The following is a 19,023-nucleotide window of genomic DNA, read 5'->3' as shown; positions in this document are numbered from 1 at the left end:
GGCGGCACGCCGCGCCAGGTCGTGGTAAACGTATGTCAGGTGCAGTTCATAATATACACATTTAATAAAATTGCAACACTAATCAACACGACGAAAAAATATAAGGTGCAAATTATTATTAGGCTGAAGAAATGAGGAAATAGCATATGTATAGGTGGCAAAACAAAATCAACAAATGATCATAGTCATAACATAAGAACAGAGCCTGGAAATTGTACAATATAAAACATAAGCAGTGCGGGGAAAGATATAATACATTAGAAACGGCAACTGACAAATCGCTTCTAGCAATCCAAACACAACGTACATCTATGAGGCTAAATAACACATACAACCTAAGCACATAGCCTAACCGGGTGGTTGACGTAGATACATAAACATGGAAGTGTATTCAGGGTCCAAACATATAGGCCCTGAACAACAGCTCGGGAATAACAAAGCTCCCTCGCTGCATTTATCTGCAGAAGACCAGTGTGTAGACAGATGTCCAAGATATTGTGCCCTTTATATCCTGTGTGTCCAAGATCCTAGTCATCATCTGTGAAGTGTAATCCCTTCTAAGATTAGTGTTCTTGTCGGCAACAATATTTTTTCTTTTTTCCCCTTCCGCCACATGAGAGCCAGTCTACAATAGAAACACATAGCTTGTCAGAAACCTAAAAGAACATGTGTTCTGGTAAGGCAACACAGTTATACCTCATCAATAACAGAAGCCGATGATGTTGCACTTTGTGGCGTGGAGTGGAAGTCTCACTTGGACCTTGAACATGTTTTGGAGTTTCAGGAGGAGCAGAGAGAGTCTCATTGCCTTGACTTGTGGCTGAATCATCCATGCCCTGTCGTCGAGTAACAGTGACACGGAAATTGGATCAGCAATCTGTACCCGAATGTGGCTGTGCAATGTATCCAGCGAGATTCACGTCTAGGAGCGACAACAACGCTGAACTATCTTCCCACGATGGCAAGCAAATCCTGAAGCACAGTATTAGCCGTTCCTCTGACACTGGACACAAGTGTAATGTTTCTTTTCCGACAACAACCTCTCTGCAAGGCCCAAACAAATAAAGTTTGTGAATTTGCCGGTATGTGGATCTGCTGAAGCAGAATTAACTGCTCGGACAATAAACCTATATCTGACAAAGCAATAACAAAAGGAAAAAAATGATGTAAGCATTTGCCACAAAAAAAGAAACTGAAGAATAAACATCCTGAAGAACAGAAGATATGACAAATACGTGTGTACCTTGGAAGAGGTATAACAGCAGGACACTGAGGGCATTTGTATACCCTATCATCTAGCTTAAGTTTTTTCTAACATTCTTTGCAACTTATGTAATACCAGCCTTTGTCTGTAAGAACCTCAGTAATTCAAATGTACATCTTGTACCGTTCACCCTTAACACGATTATCAATTGATTTATTCTGAGAATGCAGGGAAGAAAACATACTATAAAACACCAAACATACCATGATGCAATTGGGTCCTAATGTCGCTATTTCCGCGATCATTGACATGGTCGGCTCTGTATGACTTTGGTTTCCAGTGTGTAATTCGACGTGCCTTGGCAGATGCTTCGACCTGTGGCATATGCAAGATACGTATGTTATTAAACAAATAGCCTGCAGCACATTATTGGATACAACAGCTAGCACAAATCAGGAGAAAAGAAAGAAATACAACAGGACAATGCAAAAACAGAGGTGAGAGCAATTAACACGATAGCATGTTCTTGATTTGATGCCTCCATTAGTCCATCAGCATCTCTCCCGACAAAGTAACAATAGCATGCTCGCTTCATAAAGTAACACATGTATAAACCAGATGGTAATTAGAAGAAGCAAATACTCACTATGGAAAAAAGTAATTTAAGATAGCAGCGATCGACACCTTCCATCCGTGATATAAATTTGTCGCTTTTGGCTCTTTGTATTACCAAAAGGAGGCAAAAACATCGGTGACTTTGTTAAGCCATCCGACAACATCTGTAAATCTGCACAGAGTAATTAAATTGTCATAACACGAAACAAACTTTGCCAAGAAAACAAACGATACACCAATAAATCAATGATCAAAACGACTGTATTCTTACTGGATTTAAGTTATTCTGATCAATGCAATCCGACAGCATGCTAAACGGGACAATAGTATAGGTATACATAGGAAAAATTCTCCGGCGGCAGCACCACCCTCATAGTAAAGAAGATCCGCAAAGGATGATCCACTGACCTGTAGCTCTTTCTAGGATCATACAAATCAAATTTTTCAGTGGTGTAAATAGACCCCTCCTTCAGCTGATCCCTAAACTGATCTACTCTTTTTCCAGGAACTGTACCTTCCATTCTGCCTCTCTGTAAATCAGTCAAAAAGCACCCCAAAAAAGGAGTTTTTTTAGCAAGATAGTAGATCAATATAGTGGAAAATCAAAAGGACAATCAAACCAAGTAATCATGACAGATATTACAAAAATAAAGGAAACACGCCTATGTTCCAACTCGCTATCTACTAAGGCATATTAACCGTGCGTACCAAGTGAAGGAATAAGAAATTGGAAAAAGAAAAACCCTGGACATTCATCCTTGGACGATGGGACATATCGACAGATCATATTTTTGTAACATCAACATCTGAATCGTAAAAGGAGACTCATTATGCTTAAAACCATGACATAAAAGAGAAACTCCAACCAAAACAAAAGCTCACTTCCAAGAAAAAACTGAAATCACAGTAGCTGTTGCATCAACCCTACTCCTCTATCGGCAACATTACTATAAGCAAATATATATTAATTTTGAATGTTAACTTCTGGAGCAACCGAAAATTACGTACCATCAGAGAACATTGAAATTAGGAAGTACATCATTGTGGTAGATGTGAGGAGAATAAGGTATTACTGTTAAGATTCTAACTAACTTTTACTCTTTAAAATTGATTGTGCCGTAATTAGCGTTGAGATGGAATAACAAACTACCTACCTTGATTGATGTACAATCCAAATATGGCAGCTAACTTTTCCAGCAGATGTTTTACCATAATAACAGACATAATGTCAAACCAAGCACCATGGACCTTTAAATAAAAGCACAATCATCAATTGGTTAACCTCATGGAAAAGATCAATTTTTAAAATAAGGTTACCTTAGCTCGTCTGATATATATGAACTCCTAGGGCACTTATAAGCATCAACACGGGGATGAGTTTTTTTCCCAATGCGATTCTGATCCAACACCAATCTTCTTGCATTGGCACTGAAAAGAATATTATGAATATATAAGATCATACCATAAAATCAGAGCTTTGGTGTAATGACTAATATAGATCGCACTGCCAGGAACACCAAATATGGACCAAGGTAGCACAATGTCATTCGCTGGACATGCAGAGTACTACATTGGGCTCGACACTTAACCTTCAGACCAAAGACAGACTAACTTTAGGAACCATAATACATTAACACCATTTTCTTTTCTGCAGAATTATGAGATTACTTTAGATTAAGGAAAGACATATATTGACATATATTTTACTTATTATCCATACAAACATGGTCTATGTACACGAACACCATATCATTACTACCCAGTGCTTCTTGGGAGATTGTCACACCAGTCATAAACAACCAACTCCTCCATGATTCTGCTACATAATATTATACCTTCAACGCACATGGAAATGACATAAAAGGTATTATAGACTAATGACAATGGGATTAAAAAATATTTAAGCTTTTCTAGCACATAGATAACTAATACTGGTAAGCTATAATTCGAGCATAGTTTCAATGGGCAAAGAAGATCGATTAAAATATAAGTGTTCATAGGTAGACCTTTTATTTTCAAATGCACTGCCTGGGAGACAACACAACCGAACTGAACCGTAGGTATATGAGTTGCAAGTCTCTCTTATGTATCCATTCTCTAAAAGAAATAGATAGATAACAGGGCATGTAGGGACATGAACATCTGGTGCTGATCAAAGAACAACAGGAATGCTCTAGTACTTTTAGGTTGACATGCACACGAAATGCGCATATTTTCTTCAACAGACCTACATATATCCGAGAGAGATACAAAGTAGGTATCAGGCTCGGCAAGCAAAAAAAAGCTGCCAATAAATAATTGGGCTGCCACATTGAAGAACCTGGGTGAGATGTAGCACTCAGCTAGATGAACTATATGGCTTGTAAATGCGACAGTGCACTGTCATATTCATGCCTTGTAGTTATCGCATGGAGATATTCAGATTTATCAACAAAGACGGCATATTTGCTCAAGAACAACCATACAGATGTGTACTGTGGCAGCAAACCTCCTCACATTTCATCTTCAGCAGAAAAACATGTGGTATGGCATGGAGAACAATATCTCTTTTAACACCATCGTGATGCTTTTCCATGAGCTTCCGCGTCTGACAGTTGGCAGCAGCGGTGTCAGCAGGTCCATAACAATCATACTGTTATCAGCACTGAAAATGCATAAATTCTTGGTTCCATCGTATGCCCTTCATTTATCATGTTAAAAAATACTGCAGGCATCTCAATTTCTAACCTATAAATTTTGTGAAGAAGCAAAAAAATCTTTTGGAAGCATACTCTGTCATCCAAATATCCCATTCTACAGTAAGAATTCACAATAAACACTAATAGGAACTTCTCTTTCAAAAACTCAAACTGAAATCTGCATAGTGAAGTTGAGAAAGGGGCCTCTGGTGAGACATTTGTGCATTATTCTTTTCAATGTTGGAGAATCGTGACCACATCAAGGCTTGTGAATAGTGGCATTATTAGATGGGTCTTGACTTGTGGAGGAGATGAATACTAAGAATTGTCTGAACATCAATTCGTATGCACATTGGGTGGCCTAATCATGTAAATTAAGAGCACACCGAATTACTAAATCAACACTCTGTCAACCTACGACAAAACCATCTTTAGTCTCTGTCGCTCTTGCTCTGTAGAATATACAACAACAACTAATTCAGTATCATGATTGTATACTGCTGGAGCTCACTGTACAAATGGGGAAAATCATGATGCAGCGAAGAACTTAATTCTTAATTTTAACCAAATGGCACACCCATGATTGGCACTGATTTCTAGTCATAATTGTAATGCAGTAACATCAAGGCAACTTAGACATAATAAAGACTTGATCCTGATCAACAAAAACAGAAGCTAAGGGTTGAATATAGCTTAGTACATACCTGATCCAGCGACAGTAATGGCCTGGCGGTACTTCTTGTCCTGAACGTCCCCGGCAGCGAAGACCCCCTTGACACTGGTGTGCGTGGAGCCCGGCTTGGTGGCCACGTATCCCTCGGGGTCGAGCTCGAGCTGTGGACCGAGAAACTTGGTCGCTGGCTCGTGCCCGATGGCGAAGAAGAGCCCTGCCACCTGGAAGTCGGACACCTCGCCGCTGACCAGGTTCTTCACCTTGACTCCCGCCAAGGGGCCACCGTCCGAGCCGCCGTAGGCCTCGACGACCTCGGAGTACCAGACGACCTGGATTTTGGGGTTGGAGAGAGCGTGGGCCTGCATGATCTTGGAGGCGTGGAAGGCATCGCGGCGGTGGATGATGCAGACGCGCGAGCCGTACTTGGTGAGAAAGTTGGCCTCCTCCATGGCCGAGTCCCCGCCGCCGACGACGGCGATGAGCTTGTTCCGGAAGATGGGCGCGGCGCCGTCGCCCACGGCGCAGGCGGAGATCCCTCGGTTCCAGAACGCGTTGGAGCCCGCCGGCTGCCACAGACGTGCCGACCGCAGGGCAACGGAAGACGCTCCGGCCGCCGGGGAGCCGAGGGGGCTCTCCGCCCCGGTGTGGCCGCCGCCGGCCCACGCGTGCTCCGCTCCAAGGCCACCGCCCCGCTCCGCCCCAACGGCTCATCACGAGGCACGAGCTGCAGCGTTGGTCGGTCGACTCCATCGGCCCGCGCCAGCCTCGCGGTCGCCGCCGTCGGCAGGCGGCTGCCCCATCCCGCGGCCGCCGCCACCGGCCCGCGGCAGCCCCGTTGTCGCCGGCGGCCGCCGCGGACGCGCCGACCGCCGGGGAGCCGAGGACGCGCCGGCAGCGAGGGAGCCGAGGAGGTGCCTGCCGCCGCGGACGCGCCGGCCGCTGTGGAGCCGAGGAGGCGCCGGCCGCAGCTGCTGCTCCGTGTGTTTGCCCCGTATCCTCGTCGCCGGCTATTCAGGTCGCCGCCGGAGTGGCCTCATCGGTGAACCATCTGGGGGGTGGGGAGAGAATGGAGAGGGAGAGGGGAGGAGCGCTGCCATGAAATTATTAGAGGAGAAGTAGAGGTAGGGGACGATAGGTGGCCGACAAACCGTTCGTGGGCATGTCTACCACCGCTTTGACCAACTGGGTGTTTTACTGCTACAACCACACAATTAAGGGACCAAGATAAAGCACTATGAGAGAGAAGTAAATTTAGAAGTTCTCACAAAATTGCAAAAGAGCACCCAAACGTACACAGGAATTAAGAAGAAACCAAAACACCATACGTGTCTGCATGATATTAATCGCAAAAAAAATTCAAAACTCTAAGAAAAAAGGAAGTTGTTCATCTTTAGTATAGTAGATATGACTGGTTTGTACGTTTCACAACTTTCGTGACTTATCTGCACATGCGGAATAAGTTGTGTGACTCCCAGTGCCATTAACTCGTGGTGGCCAAGGAGAGAAAAAGCAGAAGAAGCAAGATCGCAACGCCAGTACTAGCCCTGACGAGGCAGCAGTCAGGAGCCATCGTTGCAGCCACGGACTGAAGCGAATCGGCCGGCCCGATGCCATCCTTATATGGCACAGCGGTTCTGTCAATATATATATATATATGGCACAGCGGTGCCCCCACCGGGCAGACTCCAGTTCATCCACGATTATGTTTTGTTCGAGTTCTGGAGCCTTGATACGCAACTTATCCCTGACCTACTTACAAAGTTAACCTTTCTTCCACAAATCCAGTTAAAGAAAAAAAAAGCATATCTTCAACAAAGTGGAAGTATGAATTCGAGCCGGATTCAAACAAAACTTCAGCACCATACTAGTTCAATGAGAACTGCAGAGATCGCACAATTTCATAACCCTCGGTCTAGTGCTATTGTAAAATGCGCCGAGTTGTCATATATATGGATAGTATTCTGTTTTCCCCTTGCGATAGCATGCTGGTACGAATGTGGTTCTCTGAAGCAGTAACACTTTCTGCACGTCCTTCAACTGAAACACCAGTAATTCTGAGCCATGGTTCAGAGCCCCTTAACTGTTGGGCGATGATCGGGAAGACGACGTCCTGCGTAGTTTTAGCTGCGCAGAGTCACGACGGCCGGACGACAATCTCCTGTGCTCTGCAGCCTCCAGAAACGGTCCGCCAGCAGACTGAGATGATTTGGTCGAATTTGCTGCTGGCTTAGCCCACCACAAGTACCAGCAGCAAACGAGCAGCACCAGGCAGACCACAGCAGCGGCTATACACACTAGATGACCGGTTGCGCTATCGCGCAAATGGCAAAATCTAAACTATAAGATTCAGCTTTGATTGTATTTATTGCGAGCAAGAGGATAAAAAGTTTGGTTCGAAATTTTAACCCACTTAACCAGTACCACGTAAACCAGAAACTATTATAAATGGGCTTCAGGGTTATAACAACTCCGTCCCCAACGCAAAGGGGTGGAATTCGCATGTAAATTCTACGGAAATTTAGAGAATGTCCAATAACATTGTCCTGCTGACAATAGCACTATGTATAAACTCAGGAAGCAGAGGCACGAGTATGCAATTCAAACTTGAATTTATTGCATGAAAACTTATATTTGCAGCACAAATTACTACCAGATGGTTTCATTATTTACAAATTTAGGAGGTGGTAGCCAACCTGATAAATTACTCCGGCTAATATGCAGAGAAAACCTCACTTCAACTCTATCCCCGTCCTTGAGCTTGGTCTCGGGCAACACGGATTTTCTATTAACTGTCACATCTGTGCTCATTCGTTAACCAGCGCAAGCGGCCATGCTCCGGTAGCAATCCTCGCTATCTTCACATACTGTTAGTAGACAATGTCCAACGCATAGAGATATTGGTCTGGTAAGAGCTCTTGAGCTGAAAAGATCGCACGACGGAAGGAATAACTGAATGTGATTAAAAAGTTCACTGCAAAGACTTTGTATAAAAATTGGATACAGACATATAAAAGGAAGGTGAAGCACCATAATAGCATGACTCTTAAGTACCACAACTACTGCAGAGTTGTTTTTTAATCGCACATCATCTCATGAAATTGAAAGCAGATGGAACATCAGTGAGTATAATGGAACCTCATATACAATACCTATGTGTTTGCGCAGTATATATTCATAATAGTACTATTATATGTGCTTTCTCCAACTCAGAGTTCAGCTAAGATATCACAATTGGTAATAGTACTATTATATGTGCTTTCTCCAACTCAGAGTTCAGCTAAGATATCACAATTGGTGTGCCTTGGTACGACAAAGGAAATAGAAATATGAAGTTATAAATAACTTATCCCCGTTAAGGAGCTTAATTAGATAATACCATTGAACTTCCAAAGAGGAAAACAACCTTTTGATAGAGTAGAAGGGTTCAAATACTATATCAAGAATGAAAAGGTTACCACACCCTTGAAACAAAGAGGAATGAACTTTTATCTTGATCACTAAGCCATGAACAACGCTACTTGTTCCAAACAGAAAAAGTTCATCTCTCGTTAAACTTAGAATAACACATGCTTATATAGTGCCTTCAGATTTCTGTAGAGAAAACAAATCTGATCTTATCAAGCATTATATGGCATCATGTTGAACTGTGTAGCTGTTATTATTATATGGCATCCGGAGAAAGGAAAGTGGTGTGCAAGAAACCATTATCTAATTTCAATGCAAGTTTTCCAGTAAATCAATCAAATGCGGGATATGCACTTGTAATAGAATAACCATAGCCAAATATTGCACAAATCAACCCTCAACTCCCATTTCAAGCAAACAGAAATTATAACATCCACTTGTCAAGTCAGATTGCTTTGTATGGTAATGATGCACTATAACATACTATTAAGTTTACTTATTAGAGAGAAGGCTGATATGTTTTTTCACCAAATGATCCTTACGCTAATAATAATATCACGGCCAAATAAAAATAGCATTACCTACATCGAGATGTAGGCATGGAAAAAAAGGAAACATGCTCTGATCTCCTAGAAAGAACATACAACATGGTTAGGCCCAGTTTCATACTGGTGCATTTGATCCTACTGCTGCAGACGCACTCATTTCATAAAACCTTTGTAGCATGAGCCATTACCTTGACAACAAAATTGCATTAACACTAATCCACCCTACCTTATATTTTCATGTCGTTTTGCCTACCGGGGCATGCATCGAGGTAGAAATCATAAGCCACCGTTTGCACTTTCTTCTTTTGACCAAGCTATGACATAATGACAAGATAGCATGTCAGCAGCAAAGTAATTAAGCTTGCATGTCAGATTATTATCTACCCCCATCTTTCAGACTTTTTTCTGAAATCATAACTATTGGCATATCAGTAAGTTCTTTGTGTCATGTAGATGGTAAAAGTTTCTTCTGCAGATTTCTGCCTAGCAAGATCGCAAAGCTTGTTTTGAGCATCTTGGCACATCACTCAAAGTGTGACCAGCCTGGGTGCAGAATATGATGGAACAAATAGTTCATGGAATATACATGTTACAGGGAATTACTAAGACATGAAGGCACATGTTTAAGCATACTCATCCCAGGAAGAGTACACACAACACAGGTACAAGGTAATCGATCCTATCAAAACCCAGAAAACACACACCTCCATTTTCATTAACCACAAACAAAGGAATAAGAGTGTACCTTCTGGATGAGGTTGGCGTGACTTTGCCACTGGACAGATTGATGGAGATGCGGGTGGTCTTGGCTCAACGCAGTGAATTTCTCTAGGCCCGGCAGCTCCAAGTTCTGTACAACTCAGAAAATCACAAGAATTAGTGAAGACTGAGTAGAAGCAAATTTGATGGATCCACTGGTGGGTAAATATTACCCAGAAGAGATACCCATTCTCAACAATCCAAAGTTCCTATGCAGAAATATGGCTGCAAGAAACATGGAGCCAAGTGCATTATTCTTACTAAATAATCGCGTTGAAAAAGTAATGTTGTCTGGAGACATAATATAAAAAGTAATATGGTCTGGATGGATCAAAGCCAATTCAACCGAATTAAAATCATATTATCAGTGGAGAGTCAGTTTCAGTGACCACCACAGGATGTGAGGATCATTAGAAGAGAGGATTTGAAAGAATGGAAATCTTAGGCTCATGTAAGCGAGTATCAAGCCAAAAAATTGTTGCGGTATGAACAAGACAACAATAACATTTTAGTCGTCTTCTAGAGGTTACTAACATGGTTTAATTGGGAGATATAATTGTGGAAGCGCTAAGTTTCTAGCTTGAGACCCATATTTCATTACTGTACAGATCATCCCTACTTGTTAGTTAATGTTTTGATTTTTTTAGATTTAGTCCACCGTTGTACTGAGCTAACCTCAACATAACATGTTTTAATCGATCTGACAGGCTTCTTGGATGGCCTAATATGCTGGATTGTGTACTTTCAGGTGAGCCAAAATACAGGCTTCCCCGTAACAGAAGTGGAATGAGGAAGAATGATGGTTAATTCCATATAGGCAAAATCTTTCTTTTATCTCCTACAGACATGAGACTTAATTTCTTTTATCTCCTACTGACAGCATCAATAATAAATTGTGCAAGCTGATGTCTTAATAGTCGCAACACTGAAGTTGTTGTGTACTTGATCTGAACCATCAAGGCTGAGCTACCAACACAATAGATTGATTGAAACAGTTAAACAACCTCATAATTTACGGATGAGCAGTAGCGGATTTCAGAGGAAGCAAAAAACAAATCATCAGGAATTTAGGTATCATACGTTAAAAAAGGGTATTACAGAGTGTAACCTGTAGTGGCTCAAACTGGGTAATAATAATAAATGACAACTTCAGATGAAAAGGCAATCAAACAGAAAATAAAGCCAAGAAACATTTGAACAAAAAACTACCTGCAGTGTTGGTTTTCAAAAGAGCACCTCCTACCCCAACGTGTCCTACAGGAACTTGATGTAAAATGATGGAATGACTTGAGATTGAAACCTGCATATATTACATAGGAAAATCATGAGTTACAGCATAATATTGACATTTCAACTTAAAATGCATTCCCCCATATTGCTTCAGATACCAAAGGCTCTGGAAGTTGGTCATTCCCGAAAAAATTGGAAATAGTGAAGGCAAATCTAATGTGCCGATTGGTCTTTTACCTACTATAAACACGGAGCTACCGATATAAATGAAAATTGAGTGTTGGTTTAGGACATTTGCTCTGAGCTACAATGCAGGAAATCCATAAGCTCTACATAGGTGGCATTTAACTTGTCCTTTGGATCCTTATATTTGATTCGTGGAATCCTTGTAGGGTCCATTCGGAAGAATCAAGCGAAAAACAAAAACTGTAGTGCTTCTTCAATGCATGAAGCACAAGTTTTAGTCAAGCAAATGCAAAATAGATCTGAACCAAGATTAGTAAATGTTTCAGCTTAAGTAAGCGCACCATAAAATTATTGGAGAATTTGCACACTCCTTTGAACTTTCTACTGAAAACTACCTAGACACCAATCAAAGGCAAAATAGATGTGAATCAGTACGCAAATTCAGAGAGTGATCAGACTGGGCACAGAATACGATGGAACAAAAAGTTCACGGAATCACTATATGTTACAGGGAAAATCAGCCCAATTAGAGTACACACAACGCAGGTACAAGCAAATCGATCATATCAAAGCGCCAAAAACACGCATTTCCATTCTCATTAACCACACACAAAGGAAGAAGGGTGAACCTTCCGGATGAGGTTTGAGAAGTAGACGGAGACGAAGGTGGTCTTGGCGCACCGCGGCGAATTTCTCCAGGCCCGGTAGCTCTGACTTCTGTAAAGCGCAGAAATCACAAGAATTAGATGAAGACTTTTGTAAATAGCAGCAACTTATGGACTTGCTTCCACCCATGCTCTTGGCTGTCGCAGTAATGCTAGATAGCTGAATTTGGAACCGGACACATACATTATTTGTCAGACCATATATAAAGTTGTAGGTTTAAATGAAAAGAGGAAAATATATAAACCTATTCTGAAATCAAAACGAACTTTTTCTCTCACTGCATCTCTATTCATCCTTGAGATTACAGATTTGAGTTGGAGTCAGCATATACACCCAATGCAATACAAAATAATTTTTTCACACCTGCACTGAGAATGGAAAAAACTCACTATCAGACACACTACTAAATAAACAGCCGGGTCTGCAAAGGAAAAGACCAAAGCAACAGACATGCTTATTTTGTCAGCTATTGAAAAGTAAGGGTTATAAGTTTAATAAGAAATCAAGACTATGCAAAATTTTAGACATCTATTAGGAAGTAGGGATTAATAGAGCCCCCTCCAAGTAATTAACTTTAGCAAACCATCTGATTTATGTTAGCTATTTGATCATAATGTACGCACAAATGCATGGCCAGAACTTAAGCAATGATGCAAACACCACCATGTGGATCAAACCGATGAATAAAACAAAGATGGAGATGCCAACGTACATATGTCCAAAGTAAAACCCAAGGAAGAAGTCTTTTTTTTTAGATCCGACCAATTTAGCTGCTTCTGCAGTTCTGCCAATTTGTTTGCCTGCAAGTAGATGGAAACCTGAAGATTCGATGAGAACCACGCACCAGAGCATGCATAGAGGGATTAAAAAATATCTGAACTCTGATTAGTAGGACTTTTCATGTCATCTTGTCTGAAGCACCACCGAAGCACCGATCTGCGTATTTTCTTGCGGTAGATGAATCATCGATCCTGAAGACACCTTCATAAATTATGGCAGGCAACATCAAATTAGCACCATCCATCAGTTCAAGCCGTGAGAAGAGAGATTGTTGACCTTACGCGTCGCGCGACTCCCTGGTGTCCCGCGCGGCTCCGGATCCTGCTACCAGCCTTGCGCAGCTCAATCCCATCCAGGAGCAAGCTCCGTGGTCGGGGTCCACCGTCCAAGTGAGAGTCTGCGGCGACCCAAGCCACGGCCGGCGGTCACAGGGAGTCGGACAGGGAGAAGAGCAGCGGCGGCTGGCGGATCGGGGGAGAGAAAAGAGATTGAGAGATAGACGGAGAGGAAGAGACAGAGAACGAGAGGAGGGAGAAGCAAGACGAACCTCAGGCCTGTGCCGAGGATGAAATCGAGGGCGCGCGCACCAGCCGTCGCCGCTCGTTTGCTTCCTCTCTCCGCCGCTGGACGAAATCGATGGCACGCGTAAGCGCCTACTCTGCCGCCGACCCGGTCGACGGGGGACGGCCGACGCTCCATCCCTGAACTCCACGCCTAGAGCCCTGAATCAGCATGGAAGAAGAAGGGAACAACCAATTTTTTGACGAGATCTGCAGCTCTTATCTGTCTCGTCTAGCAACTGTTAATGGCGGAGTAGATAACGAACCAGAGAAGAAGATCTCGAGCCCAGCCCCCTGTGGATGACCTTCTCAAGCCGGCGCGCCGCCGCCCTCCATGCTTGCTCCTGCAGCCCACGACCCCGGCCGTCCCCGTCGTGGTCATCCATCCCGCTCCATCCGTTCGCCTCCACCCTCCTCCGGCCTGGGAGTGCCCTCTCCGGACTCACATGCGGCTGGGGCGGGGAGAGAGGGGCGGAGGAGGAGAGACGGGATTGGGGAGGGAGAGAGAGACGCCCAGACGCTGCCGCATCCAGACGACACTATGGCCGGCGATTGGAGCAGCGATCTAGGGTTTCACCCCTGGCATGCGGAGAGGAAAAAGAACGCGACCGAACAATCGGGCGTCTCTGCCTCTCGCCGTCGGGCCCCGCACATAGCTGGTCCCAGGCGTCATGGAAGCTTTTAGAAGCTAAACGAGTGGGAAAGGTTTTTACTTCATCCAACGGCTGAAGTGAAAAGTGGGAGGAGATTTTCACTGTTCAGAGCTGATCCAACGATCTACGAAGGTTGCCCCTTTCAGATGGCCTGGTTGGCCGGGTAGTCTAGGAACATTTATAGAAGTAATTATCATGAAGATGGTGTTGCTTGCTCCATGCGCGTGTACCACTGGGCGATCTTTCTGGGTAGAAGATGTTCCTTTGTTACCTGGACAAACTGGTTGAAAGAAAACAACAAGGCATTAATGTATAGCTTTGAGAATTTTAAATTTGTTTACCCTAGCTGATTGTCATATTAACAGTTACTGTACATATTATCTAGACCAGATTTTCTGTATACAAAGTCTGAACAAAGATGACAGAAAATGTGTACCTCGATAGCATGATGTGAAAGGAAACGTCCATCTGTTAACATTAACAATATGCTTGTCCTTTCCCTGACGGCACAGGCAGCACGCTCCGCTCTCACCACTTCCCGGTAACTGATCAATGGCATACAGCAACGCCTTGCAGCATGCCGTTGATGGCGGACTCCATTTCCCACCCGGTTGTAGGCAAGTGAGCACAGCAACACTAGTCTTCTCGTAGCGACAACTCCCCACCACATCGCGAGCATCAAGTTTGGCAGATAAGACTTGGGAGGCGAACAGAAGGATGGCGAACACACGGACCCACATTCTGGATACTGTCAAAGCAGGGGAAAAGAACATCATATTCATAACTAGACTAATAATTACATACAGAAGAACTAACTAGTTTAACAAAAATAAGAAGTCATCCTTTCCTAAGCATGTTAGAGTTGCTGCCAAACTGTCAATCTTGAGAAGTCAGAAAGTGTAACTTAGAAATAGGCTAGAGGTATCAGCAAGAAATTTGCAGTAAGGATCAAGCCTCGCCTTGACCCAGGAATTAAATGACTGTATACCAAACTGAGTTATAGAAACAAGCCATGTGACAATTGAAGGAGTGGCATAGTAAGCTCAGGAAAGCGGAGTAAGTAGCACAATTATTGACAACTTAGAATACTGTGATCACAGGAACCAAAGAAAACTCGTTACTCTGTAATGCAATCATCATGACCATTTCACTAGAAAAAGCATTGTGGTAGTGGAAGCAAGGTTCATCTGAAGGGAAAAACAACATGGCACCATAATCATCAATTTTTTATATCCATCATTTGGCATGACGTATAGCAAGTACCAATCAAATCTGATTGCCACTAAAACAATTAAAGTTATCTTCATGATTGCATTGTAATGAAGAAACTGCAAATGATGTTTCTCTCATCTAGCAGAAATCACTCCTTAAATTTAAATATATGCACTATAAACTTCCTGAACGTTAGTATTAATTACAACTACCGATTTCAAGTAATTGTAGAAAAGGTGATTTATAGATTCCTAATGATTAATTCAGAAAGTGGTGCACAAATAGCAATATATTTTAAAACGGTGATACGATATGCAGAAATTCTTGGCTGTTACTGCTCCTTCTCAGGGTACATAGCTCTGCACTAGCCTGGATATGCTCTTTTAGTATCTCTTCTACCAAGATTTCAACTAAAAACAAAAAGAGTAGTGTATACTGATTGATTACTTAATGAAAATCTAAAAAATCAAGAAGAAAATTTTGGACAGATAAAGCTACATTTAAGCCAAACATAGAGAAATTATAAGCGATACTCTTCAATGTATAGATACATCCGAATTTAAACAAACCTCCAACATTCTTTTATGGACGGAGGGAATATATAAAATATCATTTTATTGTGGAGCCTCCCCCACAGTTTCCCCCTCTACAGGTACTTAAGGAAACGATACAAATATCAGCCAACATTCAGCATATGTGGTAAATATTTAATCTCATGCAAGAGAGTACGAAATATATGAATATTTCAAGGCTTACATCTTCAAATTCAAGCATACTACAGTCTACATTCAGGTTTAAGCAAAAGGTGTTTTGTAGATTCCTAATGATTAATTCAGAAAGTGGTGCAGAAATAGCAATATATTTTAAATCAGTGATACGATATGCAGAAATTCTTGGCTGTTACTGCTCCTTCTCAGGGTAGATAGCTGTGCACTAGCCTGGTTATGCCCTTTTAGTATCTCTTCTACAAAGATTTCAACTAAAAACAAAAACGATGGTGTACACTGATCGATTACTTAATGAAAATATAAAAATGAAGAATATAATTTTGGACAGATAAAGCTATATTTAAACCAAAAACAGGGAAATTTTAAAGAGATTATCCTCGGAAACAAAATTCACCTCCAAAAGCAAGCCGAATGTCACTGACATATGGAAAGGATGAAAAGTCAGAAAATGCTGGCACAGTAAATGCATATAGCGACTCAACGGTAACTACTGATTATCAATCATATATAAGATATCATTTTATTTTCGAGCCTCCCCATAGTTTCCCCCTCTACAAGAACTTACGGAAACGACAGCCAACATTCAGTGTATGTGGTAAATATTTAATCTAATGCAAGAGAGTAAGAAATATATGAATATGCCAAGGCTTATATCTTCAAATTCAAGCATACTACAGTCTACATTCAGGTTTAACCAAAAGAGGGTATCTAAGATATACCATATCGCTGGCTGGGTACAGTTAGCTATTCGGCGTACAGTCCCTAAACATGCATATCGTCCTGGTGTTGCAGCATCTTTGGATGGAATAAGAACCTTCTCTTTAACATTATTGGCATGATATGGCAGGAAGAATCCAATAAAAGGAGCACGAAACAAAAGTTCACGAAAATGCATGTTTGGGCTTACTTGAAGGTAAAAGGTAGGCATTTCTTACTGAAGAACATCAATAAGATGGCATACCAAAATCATTACTAGTGGTTCCTAATATGGCACAGTACTACTTGTAAGGTGTACTTGACAGAAAGTAACTCTCCGTAAGATGACATGCCAATGAGTACTTAACACGACTCTGGGATTTGTAACTTCTCAGATAATTGATAGTACATGTTCGCAAGGGTTTGCGCTTAACATTCCAGACATATTTGTAAACAATAACTGGTGTTACACTTGTTTTAGCAATTAGCACATTACTGGAAAACCGATTCCAGTTATTCAATATAAATTGCCACGAAAGACCTGTGATGGTGGAATCAACATGTATTAAGGCTTCTAAACAGTAACTATCTGGTATGGTTTTGTAGTACTTAGAGCATGGCCAGATGTTTGTACACTAGAAATTTAAGGCTCACATCATGGTTTCGTCACAATATGGTAGCATTATAATCAGAACTTAAGTAGCTGCAGAAATACCCTAACAAAAAATGTACACAGTTTTTTGAGATAATGCTGCAAATGTTTTTGTCAGAATAAAATTCGGGAACCTGAGTAGCTGACCACAGATGAGCAGAGCAGCATATGACCGTGGTTCTCCAAAAACAACATCAATCCAACAGTTTAGCGAACAAACTACAGGCGTACATGCGCAAAAGATGGGGAAGGTATGTCGCACCTCTCTGGAAAATGGGGATGGCCACAATTCAGAAGTTGCTTCCCTGACTGATATGCCTGGTCCAGTGCTCAATTCGTGTGCAACCCTGCAAAAAATAGCAGAAGTTTGGTTCGAATGAAGGGAGCAGCCGCAATGGGGGAAGCAAATCGAACTGAACCGAGTGCAACGAATCGGAAACCAGAAGCGCGACGAACTATACGGGTCCCTACCGCCGCTGCCGCCGTAGATGACGGGCTCTGCTGAGCAATGCTTCCGCTCCACCGCGCGTTCGATCGACCACCCGGCGCAGCGTAGAGGCCTAACCAAATCCATCTCATGTCACAAGCCGAGCACAGGCTGGTGAGGTGGGCAGGGCACACAAGGGACCGAGGGTAATTTTACCTGTAGCGGTTGCCGGCCGGAGTTGAGAAGCCAAGCGCTCCGCCGCTCGCTGATCGGGATTGGTAAGCGAGAAGTCTACGCTGCTTTCTTCCCCTACAAGCAATCTCTCTCCCTCGCACCGTATGCCTCGCCTTCACCTCCCTCGCACCGTCGCACGCAGCAGCAGTGGCTGTGTCGCATCTACGAGGCGGACGCGGAGTGCCACTGACCCACTGCCAGCCAGGGCCCAAGGGTTTGTGCTCTCTACAGATGATGGCTGAGCCAGGGCCGGCTCTGGCCCAGGGCGAGAAGTGCGACGGCCCGGGGCCCAACCAAAACGGGGACCCATTATTTTTGTTACAGTGCATATAGAAAATGGTAGAAGAAAAAAATTTAAGCCCATCTAGCATGCACGCAGCTTAAATGGGGCCCATTTATAGAATTTGCCCTAGGGCCCTCCAAATCCTAGAGCCGGCCCTGGGCTGAGCACATTATAATGGGCTGAAAAACGGACCGAATTGACCGAGGACTACACTAAACCTACTTTGGCGGCCGAATCGCTCGCCACTCGCCAGGCTATCTACCACTCTTGGCGGTATTCCCTATAAAAAAAACCCACTTTTACCAAGCACGGTCTAGAGGGGAGGTGCTTTACACCGACCTGGTCGGTGACGAGCGAGGAGCCGCACACCCTTCGGCTGTTGTTGGGCCCGGCCCACGATCCCGACCGGTTGTTACTACGAAGGAATCACCGCTGGTCCGACGTGGCTTGATGGGGCCAGCCCAACAACATGAGGTAAACGTTTTTCTTTTTTCGTTTCTTTTCTTTCTGTTAATTTTTTTACAATTTGAATATTTTGCAAATTGAAAATTATCAAAATCTGAATACTTTTAAATTTTAAAATCGAGCATTTCTGATTTGAAAATTTTATTAAGTTTTTCGCTTTTTTAAAATTTGAAACATTTTAAAATTTGAACAAATTTTAAGTTTGAACAATTTTAAGTTTGAACAATTTTTTAATCTGAACAATTTTTAAGTTTGAACAATGTTTTAATCTGAACAATTTTTAAGTTTGAACAATTTTTTAATTTGAACATTTTTTAAACTTGAACAAATTTTAAATTTGAACATTTTTCAAATTTGAACATTTTTCAA

The 19,023-nt window shown here is 42.4% G+C and overlaps 3 protein-coding genes and 1 long non-coding RNA gene across 19 annotated transcripts; all 4 read right to left on the bottom strand.

Annotated features, from left to right (window-relative positions):
* Window positions 1-132: 132 nt before the first annotated feature.
* LOC127302665 (thioredoxin reductase NTRA-like) lies at window positions 133-6,740 on the bottom strand. The gene is made up of 5 exons (XM_051333202.2): window positions 6,710-6,740; window positions 5,202-5,876; window positions 1,468-1,579; window positions 697-1,044; window positions 133-625 (listed from the first exon to the last, which is right to left on the bottom strand). Exons 1-3 carry the CDS (start codon window positions 6,738-6,740, stop codon window positions 1,506-1,508), a joined length of 780 nt encoding a protein of 259 aa, XP_051189162.2. The 3' UTR covers window positions 133-625; window positions 697-1,044; window positions 1,468-1,505.
* Window positions 1,586-3,247, bottom strand: LOC139831023 (uncharacterized). Its single transcript, XR_011744996.1, has 5 exons — window positions 3,137-3,247; window positions 2,974-3,067; window positions 2,091-2,349; window positions 1,889-1,991; window positions 1,586-1,793 (listed from the first exon to the last, which is right to left on the bottom strand). It is a non-coding gene; the product is annotated as an uncharacterized lncRNA (long non-coding RNA).
* A 107-nt stretch (window positions 6,741-6,847) lies between the features above and the next one.
* On the bottom strand, window positions 6,848-18,087 carry LOC139831595 (uncharacterized). Its single transcript, XM_071820892.1, has 6 exons — window positions 17,889-18,087; window positions 17,717-17,805; window positions 17,508-17,592; window positions 14,394-14,705; window positions 14,061-14,237; window positions 6,848-7,464 (listed from the first exon to the last, which is right to left on the bottom strand). Exons 4-6 carry the CDS (start codon window positions 14,695-14,697, stop codon window positions 7,247-7,249), a joined length of 699 nt encoding a protein of 232 aa, XP_071676993.1. The 5' UTR covers window positions 14,698-14,705; window positions 17,508-17,592; window positions 17,717-17,805; window positions 17,889-18,087; the 3' UTR covers window positions 6,848-7,246.
* LOC127302663 (uncharacterized) lies at window positions 7,763-14,060 on the bottom strand. 16 transcript variants are annotated; one of them, XR_007853048.2, is made up of 10 exons: window positions 13,292-14,060; window positions 13,021-13,205; window positions 12,677-12,945; window positions 12,209-12,332; window positions 11,928-12,015; window positions 11,640-11,693; window positions 11,092-11,182; window positions 9,869-9,973; window positions 9,350-9,437; window positions 7,763-8,090 (listed from the first exon to the last, which is right to left on the bottom strand). XR_007853048.2 is itself a non-coding variant. In XM_051333193.2 (9 exons), the coding sequence occupies exons 3-9, from the start codon at window positions 12,864-12,866 to the stop codon at window positions 8,038-8,040; spliced, it is 501 nt and encodes a 166-aa protein (XP_051189153.1). In that variant the 5' UTR covers window positions 12,867-12,945; window positions 13,021-13,205; window positions 13,292-14,060; the 3' UTR covers window positions 7,763-8,037. The 16 variants fall into 16 exon arrangements, 11 of the variants coding, with proteins under 11 accessions (XP_051189153.1, XP_051189155.1, XP_051189154.1 ...); XR_007853049.2 differs by having other exon boundaries at window positions 12,231-12,332; XR_007853044.2 differs by lacking the exon at window positions 11,640-11,693.
* Window positions 18,088-19,023: the final 936 nt, after the last annotated feature.

Source organism: Lolium perenne, chromosome 5 (assembly GCF_019359855.2).
Source record: "Lolium perenne isolate Kyuss_39 chromosome 5, Kyuss_2.0, whole genome shotgun sequence".
Lineage (NCBI taxonomy): Eukaryota > Viridiplantae > Streptophyta > Magnoliopsida > Poales > Poaceae > Lolium > Lolium perenne.
The sequence above is the reverse complement of the archived record's forward strand: the minus strand, read 5'-3'. Positions and strand labels throughout refer to the sequence as shown.

Excerpts from the sequence above, each read along its gene's own strand:
- LOC127302665 (XM_051333202.2), bottom strand. The coding sequence starts at position 6,740 with ATGGCTCCTGACTGCTGCCTCGTCAGGGCTA. Across the intron at positions 5,877-6,709 it reads CTGCTGCCTCGTCAGGGCTA|CCGTTGGGGCGGAGCGGGGC; the intron begins GTACTGGCGTTG and ends CCTCGTGATGAG. Across the intron at positions 1,580-5,201 it reads CATTACTGTCGCTGGATCAG|GTCGAAGCATCTGCCAAGGC; the intron begins GTATGTACTAAG and ends CATATGCCACAG.
- LOC127302663 (XM_071819986.1), bottom strand. The coding sequence starts at position 12,816 with ATGCTCTGGTGCGTGGTTCTCATCGAATCTTCAGGTTTCCATCTACTT. Across the intron at positions 12,016-12,676 it reads GGGTTTTACTTTGGACATAT|AAGTCAGAGCTACCGGGCCT; the intron begins GTACGTTGGCAT and ends TGCGCTTTACAG. Across the intron at positions 11,694-11,927 it reads TCTCAAACCTCATCCGGAAG|GTAGTTTTCAGTAGAAAGTT; the intron begins GTTCACCCTTCT and ends ATTGGTGTCTAG.
- LOC139831595 (XM_071820892.1), bottom strand. The coding sequence starts at position 14,697 with ATGTGGGTCCGTGTGTTCGCCATCCTTCTGTTCGCCTCCCAAGTCTTA. Across the intron at positions 14,238-14,393 it reads TTTCACATCATGCTATCGAG|TTTGTCCAGGTAACAAAGGA; the intron begins GTACACATTTTC and ends TCTTTCAACCAG. Across the intron at positions 7,465-14,060 it reads TCGTTGGATCAGCTCTGAAC|TGTGTATAGCCGCTGCTGTG; the intron begins AGTGAAAATCTC and ends CCGGTCATCTAG.